The sequence below is a fragment of the Mastigoproctus giganteus genome, chromosome 12, assembly GCF_048544385.1.
Source record: "Mastigoproctus giganteus isolate SK-2022 chromosome 12, ASM4854438v1, whole genome shotgun sequence".
NCBI lineage: Eukaryota > Metazoa > Arthropoda > Arachnida > Uropygi > Thelyphonidae > Mastigoproctus > Mastigoproctus giganteus.
Window position 1 is genome coordinate 23,548,649 of NC_143586.1, and position 22,520 is coordinate 23,571,168.

Below are 22,520 nucleotides of genomic sequence, written 5' to 3' on the forward strand. Positions count from 1 at the left end.
AAGGCAACCACAATATGAGATACAATTAAAATGATGCCTTTGCACTACGCACGTAGTTCAAATTTCTGGGTAAACTATGGTGTATCTACACCGATATATTATATAGTTAATTATAATAAAACGTATTGTATAGACATTCACTGTTCAGTATATAGTTTTAATGCTTTAAAATGGCTGTTAACGTACACAATACGTATCCTAAAAGCTCAATAATGCAAGATACACATAACTAACAATGTCTTGAAACGGAATTCGTTCATAAACCGAGAGAAGCCTGTATTACCAATAATGCAATTTTTATATAAATATTATATTTTTAAAAGCATTGTATTCCAGAGGGCGCTGCTATAGAAAAACGTAGTTGTAATAATTGTAAGGTATCTGGTTGATCAAGGTAGTTGGTGTTTACCATTTTTTTTTTATATTGTGTGATTTGTGACTCGTGATATAGATTACGACATGACGTTATCGTGTACAGTATTGTTATCCTAGTCCTTTTTTAAAATAATTTTAGTGCTGCACAGCCATTATATTGTTGGTACTATTTTGAAGGTAAATAGATACTTCTTTTGTCAATTTATTTGTGTAAGTGCCCTTTTCTAATGGTACTCGTTAGCTGTAATTTAGTACTGGCTTATTATAGGACATAACAATATTGGATGTCTGTACTGAGAGCTTCTTATTTATTGTAAATAATAAATAAATAAAAATGCCGTGATAAGGAACATAACACTTAATAGTACTATTGCCCTAGTTTTCTTAATACGATGATATGAATGGCTTGTTTTTGTTTAACTGAATGCTATCCAAATGAACATTACAAAATCAAATATTATTATCTGATACTACTGTTTTAGGTGTTCTGTCACTAATAAGCCAGTAAAATAATAATGAATGAAATTAAATAACGCTTCCAGCACTTTTAATTATATAAATAATAAACGTTTCGTGTAATACTATATAGTATCAGTGAAACTAGAGGAGTTTGTACACCGGATGCTGACTGACAGCGAGTTATGACATATGTACGGTTTCTTTGTAAGGTTCAGTTTTCAGGTTACTTAGCCCACTGGGTGGAAATACTATAGTAAGCGTCATATCAGAAATTTCTTCATAAGAGCCGTAATTAATAGATACTAACACACAAGTCATGTTACCTCATTTTGTTATGTTCTTTAATATTTAAACAACACAACACACAAAATATTGTTTAATATTATTTTTAGAGTAACCTCAGTTTGTGTTTTGTGAGTCCCAAATTGTACACAGTATGTTTATTGTTAACCCATCAAAATTATTATATTTCACAGTATTTATTCGGTCAGGAAAACAAGTGATGTCAGTGTATCTTTTAAGTTCAATTTTGTATTAAAATATACTTCAGTATTTTTAAATTATTAATCTAAAGTTTTATTTTACAATTTTCTTAGTTTGCAATAACTAGCATAGAGAGATGGACTTTGAGATGGTTGGCATGGAGATGATTAATTAGAAATAGTTTAATTTCTAATTAAATCATTTCTCTATGCTGGTATATTTCATTTAACAAATGAAATATGCTAGCATTCTGTCATAGTTCACCACACAAACTTTGTCAATCCGCAGAATTCAAATGTTCATACTCAGAATGCAGAATGGCCGACTGGGTGGGTAAAGTGCCTGCCTGGCAACCCAAATGTCGCAGGTTCGAATCCCGCCTCGGGCTTGGATCAGAGTAGAAAATGCAAAAACTTTGGAAGGTGCGTTATGGCCACAGAAGCCAATGCACCAACAACTAACAAAAAAAAATGCTTGTAAAATACAAATTGAAGAGATAGTTTGGAACTAGCAAGGATTTCTTTATATATATATATATATATATAAAAATTCATGTGTGTGTATATATATATAATATATATGGCCCGTGGAGATGCGATTCATGTGTGTCACATCTCCATGCATCTGCTATTTGTAACTTTATATATATATATATACACACACATGAATTTATATTTAGAAACTATTCCAAAGAGGTTTCTAACTTCCTTGCAGAGAACTGAGAATTATAGCAATAAACTGGTAAGTTACAATATTTTGATATTAACTTATAATTAATACTATATTATTATTACACTGTGCATTGCAGCACAGTGTATTTCTCATTATTTGCGTGTTAATTCCACACTATATTGTTTTAGCGCAACCATATATGAGGATTCGGTTTTTTCAATTTATTAAAAAAAAAAAAAAAATCAGTCTTCAGATCAGCTATATAAATGGTAAGTATGATATGATTGAAAGTTTCAATGAAGTAGTTACTGTGGTGCCATCTATCGACAATGGGTTGAACTGGCTTCTCATTAAAATTTTATATTTGCTTGTATTACACTGATGACACCAGGGCTCTCCATTCTTACTGAATATTAACAAACTTTTTGGTTAAAATTGTCATTAATTTGGTGTAAACCCTTTTGTAAATCCCATTTTCTTTTTATTTATTTTTCATTTACAAAAAGCGGGACTTTTTTTTCAGTGCGTGTGCATCTCCTTGGGCCAGACTCATGCTTATGTTCAGCTGGAGGTGTTTTCTACTGCTTTGTCTTTATTAATTTAATTTTTTTTTTTTGGTGGCTTGGTACATAAGAACAGAATTGCATCTTGCCAAGTTTAACCTCAAAAGACAGCAGGGATTTGCCATATTTGTAAGGTAGTGTTTTCTTTGTTTTTCCACAACTGTTTTGTAATATTGCCATATCAGTCTCCATACAGTAAAGCATAGCTATGTACAAATATTGAAGAGATTTTGATAAATTAATGCTTTATGTAATGGAACATTAATCTGTTTATCTTTGCTAACAAAAATCCTGTATATTAGTATAAGTAATGATGCAAAGAAGCAAGCTTCTTTGCATCACTACTTACAAAGAAGCAGCACAGAGGAGGGGAAAAAAAAAGGAAGTTTGTTCCATCAAGTTACTCTGGTTGAAAGCAATTTTTGCATATTTATCCTGCAACCATCCTTTTTCAGTTCAAAAGGATGCTATCAGAATTTTTACTCAGTCTGTTTAAAGCCTTAATCAGGTCACCTTGCAGGTGCCACAGTTTGCACAAACTAAAGTCTTTCTTTGTAAGAGTAACCTTTTGTACTCCCCAACTAATCATGTTGCTCTTCTGTGCACCTGTTCCGACAGATCCATATTCCCTTGTGGATAGAATAGTTGATATAATCACTGGCTTCCTCATCCAGGGTGGAAAAGATCTGCATTCGAGTCCTGTCAATGATGTGAGGAATTTTTATGGGCCTTTTTTACAACGTGGGTGAGTCAGTCTCAGACTAGGGAATCATGGTTTTTTACTCCCAGAAACTTTTTTTTTTTTTTTTGGTGGCATAAGATACAGTGCAATATGGCCTAAGTTGCTGATGTGCCTAAAACCCTACAATGAGAACAGATACACATCCTTCCTAATATGAGGCTTCCAGACCTCTAATGTAGTACTCAAGATGTGGTCTAACAATTTCCTTAATAAACAGTGGAATAATCACCTCTTCCCTGCTGACAAAATACCCAGACTGTTCACTTATTCCTGGTCTCTACCATCTTGAGTGTGGTACCATCTAATTGGTATGTTATTCTGAGATTTCTGTTATACATATGAGTAATTTGCATTTATCTATCTTAAACCTCAGTTATCACACTCAGGCATCTTTTTAATTTTTATACATCTTGTTGCAGTAGTAATCAGATTGCACCATTGAACTGTGGTGATATTCATGGCAGTTTATTGTCACCAGGCTACAGTGGCTATTAGAGGTACAACATAGCCTAATTCTCAAGTACCAGAGTGCAGCGGCATGTGTTTGAGTAGACTTGGGTTGATTAAAGCCTGTGTAATTGTATGCATTATTGTTAATTATGCATGATTGATCGAATTCCTGCTATAAAACCATACTGCAAACCTTTGTATCATCTACAAACTTAGACATTAAGCTTGATATGCCTTCATTAATAAATATTGAAAACAGTAATGGGCCCATCACTGAACTCTACAACTAATAACATTAGTCTAAGAGGAGTGGCATCATCTGCAAAGCCGACCGGGCTAGCCAGGTGGGTCAAGTGCCTGCCTGGCAATCCAAAGGTCGCAGGTTCGAATCCCGCCTCGGGCTTGGATCAGAGTACTGCAAAAACCTTGGGAGGTGCATTATGGCCACAGAAGCCGATGCGCCAACAACTACCAAAAAAATCATCTGCAAACATAGACATCATTTGTTTTTATTACGTATTATATTAGTTTATTACTCTTGTTGTGGTACAGTAACTTTTTTTTTTTTTTTTTTAAGTTTTTGTCAACAACAAAATGTTTAGGATGCCTGTCTTGGTATAAAAGCTTAGTAGCCTATATGATTACTTTTCTGAACACTTTTCATGCCACTTTATGTTGTTAACAACATAAATTGGTTCCACTGAAAATAATATAAAAACTATCCAGGATCATTGTAATCATCCATGAACACAAAAGCCCTTTCCTTTACACTTGACAGTAATTATATTTTGAAGTAAGAAAGGCATCTGGGGTGCATGGGATCTATCTAGTGATATTAAAGGAAGTAAGCAAACCCTTAGCCATAATTATGAGAGCATCCTTGGACTCAGGGGAAGTTCCCACAGACTAGAGATGTGCAAATGTATCTCCAATTAGGCGCCTCCATAGTCAGGTGGGCAGGAACAGCAGTGCGCAGCACACGCTTCTTGATTAGACCGGGGTTTGAGCCCGTGACCACCAAATACGGGGGATGCGGAAAGGTCAGGGAATGACCACCGCATATCCCTGGAGCAATATGGCCTTAGTTGCTAATGCTCTTAAAAACCAAATAACAATCAGTCTCTCCAATTCACAAAGGGGGGGGGAATCAAATTGTGACACAAGTAATTACAGACCTGTTAGTTTAACTTCTGTTCCAAGGGAAAATAATGGAGTCACTGGTTAAAGAAGCATTGCAGGATCATCTAGACGAGACTGCAGTAATAATTAAGACACAGCATGGGTTTGTTAAGGGCAGGTTTTGTCTGACCAGTTTGATTAGATACTGTGATGTGATCACAAAGGAGCTGGATGCAAAAAATAATTTTGATATCATATATTTGGATTTCAGGAAAGCTTTTGATACTGTTGCACATAGAAGACTACTGTACAAATTGGAGCAGTATGGTATTAAGATAAGTCCTCTCGTGTTTAGGGTTTACATAAAAAAAAAAAAAAAAAAAAAGTTGCTACAATGGATAAAAGGATTGTTGAGTGGGAGAAGACAGAGTGGTAATCAATGGACACAGCTCTTTTTGGACTAATGTTATTAGTGGTATCTCCCCAGGATTCAGTGTTGGACCCATTGTTTTTTGTATATTTATCAATGATATTGATGAATGTATATCAAGCTTAATGTCAAAGTTTGTAGATGATACAAAGGTTGGCAGAGTTGTTAATGACAATATGCTGCTGCAACAGGATCTGGAATTGGGCAGTTGGGCTGAGAAGTGGCAACTGAAGTTTAACATTGACAAATGCCAACATATGGGTAGCAGTAACCCCAGAGTAACATACCAACTGGGTGGAGTTACATTCAAAGTAGTGGAGAATAAAAGAGACCTGTGGGTAATTGCACAGTCAGATATGAAGTTTTCTGAGCAGTGCAGAAAGGCTGCTAGAGTAGGTCATGGGGTTTTGTCAATGATATATAGGAATTTTACGAGCAGGGATAAAGAGGTGATTATCCCCTTGTATAAGGCAATGGTCAGGCCACACCTTGAGTACTGCCTACAGATCTAGAAGCCTCATTTTAGGAAGGATGTAGAGTTGCTAGAACGAATATGGAGAAGAAGACTACTGAGGGGAACAAAGGGGTACTCTTACGAAAAAAAGTCTTGAGTTCTGCAAATTGCAGCATCTGGAGACTAGGCACCTACGAGGCGATCTGATTGAGATGTATAAGGCCTTGAATGAATGGATTGAGCAGGCTCAGTGCTGATAGGATTCTTCTTCTTGCTTAGATTACAAACCTGAGGGGGCATAAACTGAAATTTGAGGAAAGACAGTTGTCAAATAGATGTGTGGGTAGTTGGTTGATGGAACAAACTTCCATCTGTTGTTGTGGAAGTTGATAGCTTAAATAAATTCAAGGAGGAACTGGACAAACGTTTAGAGGGAATGGATGTGTGAAATGGGAACTTTTTTTTTTTTTTTTTGGCTGATGCTGTATAAGCTTGCTCTCTTGCATTTTTATGCCTATGCTAAGTAAATCCCACATTAATAGATTATAATCACTGCCATAGAGTGGTTCCTCTATATGGAGATTCTTAAAACTTAAACACTCACTGCTGATAACACAGCTCAATAAATACCATATTTGTTTGATCATAAGAAGCACTTTTTCCTGGAAAATGTTGCCTAAAATTCTGCTGTATCTTATGGTCCAAGGTACAAATGTGTACTAGGGGCATACAGTGAATTTTTTTTTATCAGATTTTGTGTTGTTGCAGAGTTAACTGGTCCTGCAGCATGTGTACCATGTGTAGCTCTTGTTGTTGCATTCCAAAAAAAAAAACATAAAAATTCAGAAATGAATACACAGTTTAAATTCCACTTTTATTGCTAAAAATTATAACCCAGATTTCAACATTGATGGGAGCCACTATTTGGAAATGCTGCTTTCCAGTATTATTTTAACCCACATAAGGCACGAGTGCCTTGTGACATAGATTCTGTTAGGACAGATTTGTTTCTTAACTTATATTAAATGGATTTTATAATTCTAAAATTGTTTAAATTTTTTTATTACAGGCTTAGTGTATATAGTAATTCCTTTATGTAGTCAGAACCATTTGTGAAGTGAGTGATTCCATCCATCCATCTGTCTGTCCAGGAGCTTAATGGATATGCCTCTAGGTGGCATACAATGCACTTTTAACATAATGTCACTGCACAAGAAGTTTGACCACCTATGGTTATTGCTTAGCACAATCCAGTGAGGTCTTATACATCTCACTAGAACTTGTCCTTTATTTCCATGGGGAAAAAGAAAGAATAAAACCCTACTTTGTTCTAGAAGGAATTTGTCTGGAGAGGATTACAGGGCATTACCTTTAATATATGAGGCATTGATTCCCCCACAGCCCTGCTGAGATGTACATGTGCCTTAAGAAGTAGTACGATCAGTCCAAATTACTGGTATTAGTAATCATTTGATTGACCTTGTCTGTGACCAAGAACCAGTAATAAGTTAATGAGTCATCAGCGGAAAGAGAGAAAATCATCTTTTTAGGAGCTCTCATTTCTGTATCATGATCCATTTGTAATAGGTATGCTGTGAGCAGATAAATGTTAGTAAACCTACTGGACCTGCTAAGGAATTTGCTAAGGTGTCATCAAATATGACTAATGTCAGACAGATACAGCATTACATCAGAACACTTACAAACATCTGTGTACTATATGCTTAGTAACTATGTACACTCTAAACTTGTGTAGGTGAATGAAGAGTGCATTGCAGAGTTGGATTTGGGCTGCTTTAATAGCTACTGATATAAGGTAAAGCAGTTTTGCTAGTGGCCGTCATCATTATTGATATTCAACAGGTTAAGCAGTTAAACTTCAGAACATTTCTTTACAATATTTCTTCTTGGTATTCCTGGTGTACAAACTTTTGAAAACAATCTGTTTCCACATTTGCAGTCTTATTGCTTACAGTAGTACAATGAATAGAGCACAAAATATATTTGTGCTTTTTTGCTTAGTTTGTCATTACAGAATTGTAAGTATGGTAGTGCAGTTTTTTTTGTATTTAAATGTTAATTACTGATGAAGCTAGTCATTAAGCAAGCTTGAAATTAGCATTAATAGAGGTATGATGGAAGAAAGCAAGCTTATACAGCATCAGCCAAAAAAAAAAAAAAAAAATTCCATTTCACACAACCATTTACTCTAAAAGTCTGGCCAGTTCTTCCTTGAATTTATTTAAGCTATCAACTTCCACAACAACAGATGGTAGTTTGTTCCAGCAATCAACCATTTGCCAGTAAATGTTTGATTTACCATTTACTGGCTCTTTAATGTAATGTTTGAGTTAGTTGTACTTAGCTGCAGCTACTAAGAGTGTTCATTAATGTAGAAAAAGAATGAGAATGGTATTCCTAGTAGAATGCTAAACCATGTCTGCTGTTGGGCTTAATTGAAGCCAAAGCACTTTTTTTTTCCTTAGGTCATCAGATTTTGGATTTTTTTTTTTTTTTTTTTTGTTTACTCAGTAAAGAGTTAACTAGAATATGTGCCTTTATCAGTTGCCACTTGTGATTCAGTTCAATGCATAGAATTTCCTGCTATTTCAAGGTTTGTATTTTAAACAATATTTTTGTTGCCTTATTCATTTTAAGAGGACTGCTGACTTATTTTAAAATTTAGATATTTTATTTAGTTTTTGGCAGAAAATTTCTCCAGTAAGTGGAAAATATTGTAATTTTAATCTCTTATGTTCTTATGATAAAAATAAAGCATATTATTGAATTAACTCATGCTCAAAAAAATTCCTATTTCAATTGGTTTTTATCTCTTTTTATCTTATGTATATGTAAGTAATGATAAAGCCTACCAATGTTTTTATGCTTAACTGATATTATATTAATACCCCTGAATTTTATTTTTGACCATTGTGGTGTGGTGTTCAGTGTTTCATTTGATTTTTGTTATAAGTATTTCTATATTATAGAATAGAATAGAATCTTTAATTGCAGCAATGATAGACATACAATTAGTCCCGTCACGGCATGGTGCCAGGGGTTATGATGAAACTTCTGAATTTACCAAAGATATACTGTAAGTTGCTGGAGAGGCCTTCATCCTGCAGTGGATTGAAAACTGATGATGATCCTGAATAAGCATTTATACTTGAATGATACATACATTTGTTTTCGTCAGGAAAGAAGAAAATATAAATATAATTGTAATGTAAATAAATTTAAAGTATAACATTTTAAATGTTTAGGAACTGTATTTTTTTTTTCAGTTAAAACTAACTAAAAATACTATTACTAAAAGTTCTTGTTGGGAATAAAAGCCCTTGGAATATTGAAATATTCATATTAAATAAAATTACTTAAGCATAATATACAGTGCTGAATAAAATTTTATTAAAATAACAATAAGTGGTTGAATATATTAAATGTTGGGAGCTGCCAGGATAGGTTTTGGCTTCCTTAAGTCCATGGAAGTTCAAGTCAATCACTTTTGTCATGATCCAAAAATTAAACTCTCTTTCTACATAAAAGTAGAAGTGCATGATTCCTTGTATTATTTGCTACCATAAATACTAACCTTCATCAATTTGTATTTACTCATAGGCAGCCTAAAAGCTAAGTATGCAAATGTAGCCTCTCCAAACACATTTACATTTCAATAGACCGGTTTGAAGATATGAGCATAAAAAAGTTGGACTAGCCCAAAGCCTTGGCTTTAGTCCAATAGAGAACCTCCGGGATGAATTAGATCATTGGGTGCATGTGAGGAATGACTGCCCAAAAAACAGAGCTGCACTTTGAAAGCTGAATGACCAAAATTATCAGAGATCATTTACAGAAAACTGGTGGAGAGCGTTCACTGGAGACTAGAGGCTGACATAAAGGCTAAAGGTTTCAGAACAAATTATTAGTTTTCTTTTTTCTTGTAAATAAAGGTTATTTGTAGATCTGCAGGTGTCTGGATATTAATGATAGGGCAGTGTAGTTATCCACAGGATGAGACAGGTATATCATATGGATACTGTGGAATACAACCCCACAGCACCAACTGCCACTTTTGTTTTATTTTGTTTCCTCTGGTCTGAGATGATCACTCCACACCATTGTTTAAAGTCTGGAGTTCTGTTTCATAAACTTAAAACCTTTGTTATGTAAATGTTTATATCATTGATGATAATGTATTTATTAGAGTACCTGTTCTGCAATAAATAAAATTAACAGATATTTAGAGATTTTTGAGGATCTCTTTCCTGCGTACTGTAAACGTAGATTTGGTATCACACTTTTTGAATGCATTTCAGTAGCAGTTTTTTTAGTTATTTTTTAAAATTATACTGATCATTTATTCAAAAGAATAATTTTAGCAAAATCAGTGAGAGAAAAAATTGTAAATAATTAAATTTAACATTAGAATGTAAACAGAGGTGTTCTTAGTGGTGAGCAAGCAGCCCAGCCCTTCTGGCACAGTTTGGGGGTGGAGGGAAAGGTGCACTTCCAGGGACCCTCAAGAATAAACCTAAGTATGCCTTTGAATATGAATATCAAGTATGCTGATTTGCTTAAAGTTAGAGCAGTCTAGGTTATATTTTGAGTTGTGCTTAAAACTATTTTTAAACCATTTATTTCTTTCAGACTAGAAAATAAATATGGAATATGAAAAGCCTCCACCCTACTCTCCAGCAATGGCAACAGGTATGTAATTTTCAAGGGCAGAAAATTATTTATCCCTTTTAAAGTGTTAATTATGCCTTTTTAAAAATTTGATATGAGACCCTTATGGAGGTTTAAAATAGTAAATATTTTACCAACATATTACAAAAAGTTTTGTAAAATTTTATTAAAAATCATTGGTTTCCAAAACTAGGCAATATTTACAGAACAGAGTAGGAACCTGTGGAAATATTAGACTGCAGCTTTGCCAGGTAGATCGTCTACTTTTGAATTTCAGTCAAAATGGACACCTATGAAGTGGTGGTACATTGTTGTGATTTCTATGATTTGTTAATGACAATATTAATTTGTTAATTGACAGTAAGGATACACACTTAAATAATGGACAACATACCAATTAAAAGTGAAGTTATGGATGAATGTCAGTTGCTTGGCAATTAGAGTAAGGTTCCCTCTGAGTGCATATGGCACTCAGTTGTACTGCATATTGTTGATGAAGCTCTTAAGAAGCCCAAGTTGCTGTTATGCTCTGTGAGAGTACTTCAAATCCCCATAGAGACTGTGGAGATTGTTGGAGGGTAGCAATAAGTCTTTTATGGGCACCTCAAACATTGTGTATAGGAATGCTAACCACACCTTACAGAAGATGGTGTTTACCTTTAGGTAGCTGTCAATACACCTGCCATGATGTGGGTGGATATTAACTTAATAATCTGTAAGGTTAAATTTCCCTATACACTTGCATAAGATTTCACATGGGGTCCAATATGTCATTCCTATACTTCAGGCAGTTATTTTCCCTGAAAGCACATTCAAGGTGGACATCATGTTGACATCCACCCAAAGGCTGGCTCTCTCTACATGAGTTGTATATATCAAATCACTCTGTAGTGCAAATTGAGATCACTTACTAAATTGTAAGCACACTTATCATGGGTCCATATAACAACACCAACTCAACTTTGCTCTCCTGCAGAGTGGTGGACTTGGTGCAGCATGGCTTAAGTTGCCAGTACTCTGTAATGTATCAACTCAGGGTAATATATACCCACCATCAGTTATTTTCATAGAGGACATCATCATACAGTGAACACAGTTGGGATGGTGTGTCAAAGTGCATCTTCATTCCAATAGCTAAAGGTATTTGTCTTCATACAAGGACTACCTCAACTAAGTCTCTTAGAGCTGTAAAGTCTGTGGACAACTACACAATGAATTTGAACTGTCCGGCTGTATCTTCATACAGTTGACCTGCTTTGTCTTCCACTAGCACTCCATTGCAAACACTCAAGCAAGTGGTTCCTTTCAGCTATTCTAATGCATTGGCATTCTTGACATGTTATGTTGGTACACCAAACAAGGCATAGGCTCTTTCCTGTCTATTCCATTTTAAAATGTATTTACTGAGTGGGCATGTCAGCAACTACATTACTGACAGGACATGTTAATTTTCATATGGTACACAAAATTGGTGTGCTGTCATTTGGACATGTAATGACCCAGTATTGATTGTTTATATTTGTGGAAAATATGTCACGAAATAAGTCTTACTTAACATTTGGAAAATTTTAAGTAATTTTAAAATCTGATGTACTTATATTTTTGTACAAAACATCTAATTTACGTGTTTACTTTCTTCAGATAATATGCCTGACCAAGCACCATATACTACGCAGCCACCACATGGAACACAACCATTGTATTCCACCCAACAACCACAACTTGGTTCCCCAGTGGGTACAACAGGTATACCCGCAGGATACCATGCAGTTCCTCAGTCAGCTATGCCAAATTATGGCAGCACAGTTTATGTTCAACCAGCAATCCCAGTTCAGCCTGCTGCACAAGTGATAGTTGTTGGAGGATGTCCAGCCTGTAGGGTAAGTGATTATTGAATTACCTGTTCAGATAAATTTTGGATTCAATAAGAGAATGTTGCAGTCACACTTTTATCATTACTTGACTTCTCAATAATTTCATGACCATTAGTGTGTCACTAAATGTTTTATCTTCCACTGCCACTCTAGTTATCACTTTTAACCATCAGTATTACTTCAACACTATTTTTTCTCCTCTTCTGTTATCTCAAAGACCTTGGTCTTTGAGATAACAGAAGAGGAGAAAAAATATCAAGTGTGCATCTTACCATTCTGTGATCATGTGCAACACTTACCTTGTTCAGGACAGTAACATTGTTCACAATATATCTTCTGTTAGTGAGGATGAAGTCAATTTCATTAGTTGTTAATCCATTTTGGCTCTTCCATGTCAAATTTCTGTTAACCCTTTTCTTGAAGAAAAGTGTTCATTACTGACATTGCTAGAGATTCTGCAAATTCCACAAGTCTCATTTCTTTCACCAATTCCAAAATTTCCTATAATTTCCCTTTCTGTGCTGTTTTGTCTCTTTCCAACCTTAGCATTGAAGTCCCCATAATAATGGTGTAGGGCAGCAGTGGCCAACTTAATTTGTGATGTGATCTACTTTTTTCCTTCAAAATGTGCCGTGATCTACCATCTCAAAAATTTAATTGCACAAGATGCACAAATCGAGGGATGACTGTATATTTAAAATTTGTTGTGATCGGCCGAAATTAAATCCGTGATCGACTGGTAGATCGCAATCGACTCGTTGGCCAACCCTGGTGTGGAGAGTTTTTTGTTCATCTAGAAGTCACTCAGTTTCAGTGTACATTTCTTCAATCTCTTCATCATCGTGGCTCAATGTTGGTGCATATGTCATTATAATCTTTAGTTTGTACCTCTTAGAAATCCTGAGTAGTAGTCTTTGACACCCTTGGTTATATACTTTTGAACTCCAAAAGGTTTTTTATATCTTTATGGACCAAAAAGCCAACTCCACCTTTGCTCTTTTCACTGTTTCCATTGGTGTATAGCAGATTTCCCCTTGATAAACTTATAAGTGATTCATTTCCTCTTGTTTCAGCCAAGCCAATGATATTCCAGTTCACATTTTCTAATCCCTTTTCCAGCTCTAATATCCTATATTCACCGATGAGTGATCTTATGTTGTAACAAGTCAGTTTCAGTTTCCGTGCATGGCAGCTTGGTCATGCCCAGAGATTCTTAGCATGCTCTGTTTCCACTCTGATCCTCTCACTGCTGTAAGAGGGGAAGTGAAAGCTTCTGGGGACTGAGGGCCATTTGTTTTGTCATGTTGTCATGTGCTGGAGGGTTTGGTCGTTTCCTCTTCATGCTGACCGGGCTTCTTGAAGAGAACCACTTTACACATTCGTTGCCACCAAAGTGATGTAACAGGGCTTACCATTGAGAAGGTGTGCATGAATGAATTTTAGGGAAGCAGGCCAACCGTACAGTTTTGTTGTTGTTCTTAACAATCTTATTGATATTCTCATGCCATTTGTTGCTTTAATAAGAGGTACCATAATTGTTTTATCACTCCTCACCATAATGCCAATGTACTAGCCACTGCTTAATAGTGCTAATAAGGAAGATATTCAATAGCATTTGTATGTAAAATATTATGAAGATGAAATCATATCTCATGGTTGTAATAAGAATGTTATTAGTGTATTGCAGTGATTATTGATTTACTTACTTCTTTATTAAATAAAGAAAATTAAACTTCAAATATAAATTTTTTTATAAACAAATATTAAATTCTGTTTTGAAAAAAAAAAAAAAAAAAAATTGAATTAGTGCAAGGAGCTGCTTCACTTTGTCTAGTTAACTGCAGTAACAATTCCTTGCACTAATTTGGCATTTTTGTCCACAACTTTCATTTTATCTGTTTGTAGTGCTCTTAATTCCTCCCCCCCCCCCCAGGAATGAATTAAGAAGAGAATGCAAGGTACCAGTGTGTTTATTAGGCAGTTTCAGACTGAAGGACTAGGGCTTCCTCTGTGAATTTTTCTGTTGTTTAGTTTACCAGCCTAAACAACGTGTATGTCTGATAGTGAACACACTTGTACATATATAATACAAGAAAAACCATGTGAACTGCATTAGAAATTTGCTTGGGCCATAAACTTTTTTTATGTACATAGTTAAAATTGGATTTTGAATTTGGCCTCTTCCTGTTTATTGCCTGCCATTCTCCCCTGAATGCTGATCTCTTAGATACTCTGGCACTACATGAATCACGTTAGTCAGCTGATGATTTTTAAAATTGCCTTCCATGCCTAAGGTGATTCCAAGATCTTGGAATCCGAATCAGTTGTTCCAGTTGACCTTTATTGGTTGAACTTGCAGCACCCAACTTTTTCTTGGCTAGTGGCCAAAAAAAGATAAAGGTTGCAGGCTGCATGTGTTCTCATGGTCAGCATTTATGATCTGCGTGAACAGTTCCTTACACTAATTGCAGATTTTTCAAAATAACATTTAATTTTTGTACATCTATAATTATCCTTTAATTTTTTACATTAATAATTAAGTACAAAAATCAAACAATTATTAAATCGCTTTAATAACAATTTTTATACATAATTGTAATGATATTGATATATACACTGAGTTGACTTTCACTGGCACTACTAAATACCTCGAGTGGCCACCTTTTGCCTTTAATACAATCCGTACACATCTTGGCATGGACTCCACATGGTGTTGCAGGGTATCCTGTTATAGTCGTACCCATGCATTGTACAATGCATGGGTCATACATTGCCAGGTGGATTGTCATGTCAAATATCCTTATTCAGTAGGTCTCAAACGGTTGAGATCAGATGAGTTGGGAGGACAGAGAATTAATTGTTGTGTTCCTGAAACAACTTAGCATTGTATCTGGCTTTCCGGCATGGTGCACTGTCTTGTTGAGAGAAGCTGGAGTTGTCTGGATAAACTGCTATCATGAAAGGGTGTACTTGATCGGCGACTATAGAAAGGTAGGTGTTCCCATTGACGGTGATCAGAGGACCCAGGGCATGCCATGAAAACAGTCCCTAAACCATAATACCACTGCCTCAAGCTTGCCAAACACCTAATAGTATATTCAGGTGCTATGGCCTCATGTTGCTTTCTCCAAATGTGGATATGCCCATCAGCATGATAGTTAGAAATGGGATTAATGAAGACTGGATGACAGATTCCCGTATGTTGGTGATCTGGTGTTGGTGCTGGCATGCCCATGCAAGTTTCTTGTATCTTGCAGTGAGCATGAGTGCCTGAGATAGCCATTGACTGTCATAGCCTATGTGGATACTTGTCTTACTGTTCTTACATTGTACTGGATGGTTAGCTGAGCACTGTGCTGCATTGCTGCTGCTGTATTACGAGATGAGACACAATGATCACCATTGACATCAATCACACATGGCTGTCCCACATGTGACTTTTATTGCATTATCCGACCGCTGTTCAGCCAATCACAGTAGACTTGTGGTATGTATGCATGAACACATACATACTATTAAGAAATATTGCAGGAGGAGGATGCTGAAATGAATGAATACAGAGCAAGCTGGTCAAACAAACAGAAAAAGATAGCGTGGCATAGTTACAGAGCAATAAAAAGTACTGAAGCCTACAACAGCTACAAGTTGATTTGTAATCGTAGCACAGATAAGGTTAGAGAGGCCAAGGCTGCATATGAGAAAGCACTGGCTAAGAGAGTAAAGAATGGAGATAGGGAATTTTTCATGTATGGGAATACAAGCAAGAAAATGTGAATATGATCTGACCCTTGTGCACTGGGTGTGAGAAAGTCATGCAACCCAGCTGATGTTGCAGATGAATTAAATAGGTACTTTGCATCTGTACTGAAGAAAGACCCTTAATGCTGAGAAGAGGCTGAGTCATGTGAAATCATTGATTTTGAAATTACAGATGACTGTTTATTAGAAAAACATTTGAGCATAATGGCAAGTAAGGCTCCTGGAGCTGATGGCATATACCCAGTAATTTTGAGGGAGGATGCCAGGGAGCATATTGAACCATTGAAGTTAATTATGAATGCATCTTTGAACTTGAGAGTCCTTAGGATTAGAGAAGTACCAGCATATCACCAATACATAAAGACTGTTCTAAAAACAAAGTTGGTAACTGCAGACCATTTAGTCTGACTTCAGTGGTAGGGAAGATCACAGTCAATGATTAAGAATGCAATCTGGGGGACATTTAAAGATGTGGCATTCTGAATAGCACACAACATGGTTTTGTTAAGGGAAAATCATGTTTAACTAACTTAGTAAGCTATTTTGACAGTTATTCATGAGAACAATTTCGATATAGTATATTTGGATTTTAGCAAGGCATTTGACTCAGTTCCTCATGAGAGGTTACTGTATAAGCAGGAACATGTTAGGGTTACTTGAAAAATTCCAAGGATTGCTGGGTGGCTGCAGAGTAGAAGGCAGAGGGTTGCAATTAATGGATATTCTTCAGATTGGTGTAAAGTCAGAAATGGGGTCCCCCGAGGATCAGTTCTTGGACGATTGTTGTTTCCGATATTTCATAAATGACATCAGCAATGGGATAGAAGGCTTGATGTCAAAATTTGGAGACAGTATAAAGATTGGTAGAGTAGTTAATGATGAGTACCATCGTTTACTTTTTTTTTTTTTACCAAGGAGCACTCCTTCAGGATGACTTTAACAGGCTGCAAGATTGGTCAGAAAAGTGGTAGCTATGTTTTAATGCAGGGTCTTACACTTGGGGACTAGCAATCCCAAAAGAAATTATACACTTTGTAGGATTGAATTAAAAACAGTAGAGGAAGAAAGGGATTTGGGAGTTATATGGGCAGGTATGAAGTTTTCTGAGCAGATCAGGCAGTCAGGAAAGCCCATTGTATCCTGCCGATGATTTATCGAACATTATCATGTAGAGATATGGAAGTCATATATAAGGCAATTGCAAGACCACGTTTGGAATACCGTGTTCAAGTATAGAGACCTCATCTGAAAGAAAACATTGAGCTTCTTGAAAGGGTTCAAAGATGAGCAACTCGCTTGGTGAGATCGGCTCAAAGGGTGACCATACAAGGAGACTCCTATTATGTGGACTACAGTGCTTGCCAACTAGGTGTCTCAGAGGTGATCTGATTATGGTTAATAAGGCTCTGAGAGGGGTTTAATAAGGCTCTGAGAGGGGTTAATAAAATTAATGAAGGTAGAATTTTGATTGTTATTGAGAATTCCAGAACTCAGGAGCATAAATTCAAATTACAGGGGAAGGGCTTAGACTAAATTGTAGGAAGTTTTCGTTTAGCTAGCGAGTCATTGATTGCTGGAATATGTTGCCTTCACGTGTAGTTGAGGCTGACAGTTTGAATAAAATCAAAGGTCAACTGGGGGGGGGGAGCAGATAATTGCATTTTTATTTATTGTTATTTTTTTTTTATCTATTCCCTCCCGGCCAGTGCAGCAAAAGCCTGTGGCTTCCTTGCACTATATGGCTATTACTACAGAACTTGAGCACTTTAACCCTGTTGGCTGTTGTTGAGATTCTGGTACCTGCACATCTTGACCTCCATAATCATTCCATGTTCGAAGTTGGGAAGATTCTACACTGACCTATTCTTCCTTACAGACACTGAAAAACTGAGTACCAAATGTGTGAACTATAATCTTATATTAGCCATTCCTGACTTTGAGCCTTCACCAATTTCACAAGTTAGTCCATCCCTATAGAGTGGGTTTTTGCTAATGCAAAGCTAGTTCACTATACATAAAACGTAAGAAAGCAATACAGAAAAATTGAATATTATTAAATATGGATATTTTCAGATGCCAGTGTGAAACTATTTAATGGCTTGCTAGTTTTAGGGTGAGGGAAAAGCATAACACTTAGATCCTTCTGCATGGCTGGAGGCAAGGTAATATGAATTAACCCAGGCTTGTCCAGCTTGCAGGCTAGTATGTTCATGGATAATAGCAAAATTCTTTTTCTCTGATATAGCCCAAAACGTAGCCAGAGGAATTTACAACTTTGTTATAAAAGTTTTTGGTAGCCTATATACCAATAGCATAGTCAAATGTATAGTTTTTTATTTTTTGTATTTATTTTATAGCAGTATGTGAATTCTCTCCTGCAATATGCAAACATGTGCCCACATACATTATTGCAAGACTTTTGGTTTACAAACTAAAAATTGTAGTGCACTTTAAAAGACAGATAAAAATTTTCTTCTTGTGGTTTGATGTATATAAGAAAGTGTGGATGATGAAATGTTTAAGGAATGGTGTACTAACTCTTTTGCCCTCAAGCTGAAGAAATATTTGATGAAGGAGACTCTTACTTTGAAAGTACTCCATTTATTAGATAATGGATCTATTAAAACAACTTTTATCCATCTCAGCATTAGCATTAAATTTGTGCCACTGAACATAATTTCAATTATTATTCAACTATTTGACTAGTGTCAAGGTGTTTGCTTTATTTCACCCATATTGCAGTGCAACCCAAGCTTTCAGTGCATGATAAGTAGAAAATGTAATGCAATTCTGGAAGTCTTGCAAATTAAAGCCCACATCATTATATCCTGGATTCAAGGGAAATACCATTGACATTCTGTGCTTGCTGGCATCCTGTATTGATTAGTGACTTTAAGGTTCCCCAACATTGAATGGCTAGCCTGGCCAGATTTTTAATATTAGTGTGGGCTAGTCAGAGAACTAGTTGGAGAAAAGCTTGAAGATATGGGGAGGGATGTGGGAGAAAACTGCTGCACTCTCATTACTGTGAAGCCAACAAAAACCAAAAGCTTGACTCGGAAGACATTGGGTCAACAGAACTAGTCCTTGTATATAATGCTTTCTACAATTTCCTTCATCAGGCTAATGCATTGCAACTGAGCCCAAATAACGGCCTTCTTCATGCCTTCCAGTACCCGAAATTAGAAATTAAAAATAATCTGTTAACTGTACTTGCTCTTATTGGTACATGCTGAGATGTTTATTACAAATTAACCCTTAGGTTTGTACTTTTTTGACAGGTTGGTGTCTTGGAAGATGATTTCACGTGTTTAGGAGTGTGCCTTGCTATTTGTTTTTTCCCTCTCGGGCTTTTGTGTTGTCTAGCATTACGACAGAGAAGGTGTCCTAATTGTGGGGCTGTATTTGGATAAACAGTTCTTCAAGACACTTCAGTTCATCTGTATTATGTGAAGCTTTGCAATGACAAGAGAGTGATTTTTACCTTGAACTATTCTTGAATAGGATTAAATTGAATAAATTTATCACATAAATCAGAGGGTGGAAAAATTCTTTTATTAATTTGTTTATCAAGCAGTTACTTTAAATAGTTTTAATTTCCCCACTCCACTCACCTGGCACTGTTATACGGCAATTTTCTAAAAAATAATATTGTACATTATTGGAATATTGTCATCACATTGTATGACTGGATAGTATTGATGAAAGTTCCTATAATGTAACTTACATAACAGTAATTTCTCAACAAGGAAAAGGTTTTGTATATAATCTATTGAAGAGATATATAGAATTGTTTGAGATTGTTGTAGAACCCTTTTAAGAAATAATGTTATGGGCAATTATTTCAAAAGAACAGCATGTCATGAAATTTTGCTATTGTTAAAATATTTTAATCCTTGAACGAATTGGAAAATCATGGTTTATTTTGTCTTTTAAGCACTCACATTAATTATATGGATATTTGTGGTTTATATGTTTTCTTGCAATTAATATCTTTTATTTTGTCTTTTCTTTATATTTAAATGAATTAAGACTTACAGTTGAAGTTACCAGATTACCATCAATTTACATATTTGTTCATTTCAGATTAGTGCAGTTTTTTAGTGAGGCATTTATTAGAACTTACCTAGACAAATGATTGTTTTATTTTATGATGTTTTAATAAAATGTATACACAGTTTAATACCAGTACATAAATAATGTCAGAATGCTATAGCGCATATCAAGGAAGAAAAGCGACCTGCTGCATGTTTCTTATGATAAAGCTAATTCATTGTGGTACCTTATCTTTGACTATTTCGATTACTTTCTCTGTGCACAGTGTTTTTCAGAGCATCCTTCAAGTAAAAGTCTAAGGTTATGAGATGAGTAAAATCGGGAGGATATTCTACACATCTTTATCTTACTCATCATCCATGTAAATGAATGTTCAGATAACCTCTCATACCTTGATAGTAATGTAGTGGTACTCCATATTATCTTTTTAATAAAAAGCATAGTTCTAAAGAATTTGTAAGCAAGAAAGGCCGGTGCCTGTCCCTTCAAAGGAAACTGGAACTTTGCCTTCAATTAAACATGGATAGAAAATATGGATATTGATTGTGCCATTGAGTTTGAAAGTCTTTTTGTTCAGTCACCAAGTCTGGAAAGTATGTTCACACATGCCTTAAAAACAAAATTGAACTCAATGGTGTGAATCATTGCCATCACCCGAAGATTGCTCTAGTCTTGGTTATATGTGGTTTTCCACATAACAGTTGAAGTATGTTAATTTTGAAGATATTGGTGCAGCAGAAAAATTGTAGCTAACTTTTTTTTTTGTGACTGCACTAAAACTGGCACAATAGTATAGCAAAATGATATCTACTGGAGCATTGAATTAAATTTATTTATTCAGTGTGAAAATGGAAAGGGATGAGTGACACCATTATGTAAAGTTTAGAAAGCACTACACATCTTGCCATTGCCTTGAAATACAGAGTAATTCAGAATTTGCACAACCCAATCATTAGTTACTTAATTTTGTGCAGTCTGAATAATTCTCAATGAGTAATGAAAATTTAATTATTTAAAGAGGTTACTATTGGATTATATAATTGAGCAATTATGATAATTGCATCGATATTAAGAAATTATAAAGGCCAGAAATGTCCAACTTATTAAATAATTCAGAGTCTTTTCATCACATTTAATGGCACCTTTTGTAATGTGCAAACATATATATATTTGCAATTTGATTTATGTTGGCTTTCAGTTCCTCCAGTGTGTGAGGATTATTTTATATTTTTTTTACTTTTCAGTGATTTTGAATAAAGGTTTTGTTCAGTTGTAAATGCATATTCAAACAGGGACCACATTGTGACGGTTTCATCACAAACGGTATGAATGGGTCCCTAATATGGCTTTGTAGGAATTAAATATCGTTAACAAAATGAGTCTAATTAGCTTTCATTTTGAACTGCACAAATTTTGAATTGCCCTGTAGTTACACTTGTTTGTTCAGTTTCAAATTCATATTTTCAGTATTTTTGCACTTCAGTAACGTTTTCTGCTTTCTAGTAACACTATAAATTCTGCTTATGTTGCTGTAGGATCAGATGCAATTTATTCTAAATTATCACATTTTTATCTGTTTGGTAATGTCTTATCAACAATCAAACTGTATATATGTTTTATTGAAACATCATGTATTCATTTCGTGTACAGTAGTCTCAATAATCCATGGTGAGCTGAACCAAATCCAACTAGGATTATATGGAATGATAAAATAAAGTTTAAAATAAAATGTAGTTTGTAATTTAATTTATTAAAGAAAGAAATTTTAATAGAAACATGCAAAACAAACACAAAAATGCACAGTTTTGCTTACTTTATTCATATTTAGCCCCTCACAGCAAGTTATACAAATAAAGGCATTTAAAATTTTTTAAAATTTATTTTTAAGCAGTGTTTAACAAAAACTTTGAATTTTTATTTTTATACCTATGCACATCCATAAAGCTGTTACTTAGGTATAACTTTAGCCTTTTTTTGCTGGGGGACTTCAAATTAAGCAAAACTTGGATTATCGAGACTGTTATATAATAGTAGGACAGATATTTCAACTGTCACATCAAATATACCTTTGTTTAAAATTATAAAGAGACATTTGCTGGCTTTTGGTGTTATGGATAGTGTTGATAGTATACAAGATTCTGTTGTTTGAGAGTTTTGTTAATACATGTAGCAGAAATGCAAGTAGTTGTAAATTTTTGTAAGATGTCTCCCACTCATATGCACTCAGATACAGCTGGGATAACTTTTTCCTAGTTTTATCACTAACAAGAATTTAGTATTTTCTTAATCAGACTCTATCTTTTTTCCCATAAAATAAAACTTTGACATATATAATGGTCAATTTAAGAGCCTTTGCTGAAAGAAATTGTTAACTTGTTTCCCCTTTTGTATCGAA

At 35.1% G+C, this 22,520-nt stretch overlaps 1 protein-coding gene across 2 annotated transcripts; it reads left to right on the plus strand.

Annotated features, from left to right (window-relative positions):
* The first annotated feature begins 364 nt into the window (after nt 1–364).
* Nucleotides 365–19,972, plus strand: LOC150076783 (uncharacterized). Of its 2 annotated transcripts, none has more exons than XM_090385994.1 (4): nt 365–394; nt 10,398–10,457; nt 12,078–12,316; nt 19,351–19,972. In XM_090385994.1, exons 2-4 carry the CDS (start codon nt 10,412–10,414, stop codon nt 19,480–19,482), a joined length of 417 nt encoding a protein of 138 aa, XP_090242120.1. In that variant the 5' UTR covers nt 365–394; nt 10,398–10,411; the 3' UTR covers nt 19,483–19,972. The 2 variants fall into 2 exon arrangements, with proteins under 2 accessions (XP_090242120.1, XP_090242119.1); XM_090385993.1 differs by lacking the exon at nt 365–394 and adding an exon at nt 404–552.
* Nucleotides 19,973–22,520: the final 2,548 nt, after the last annotated feature.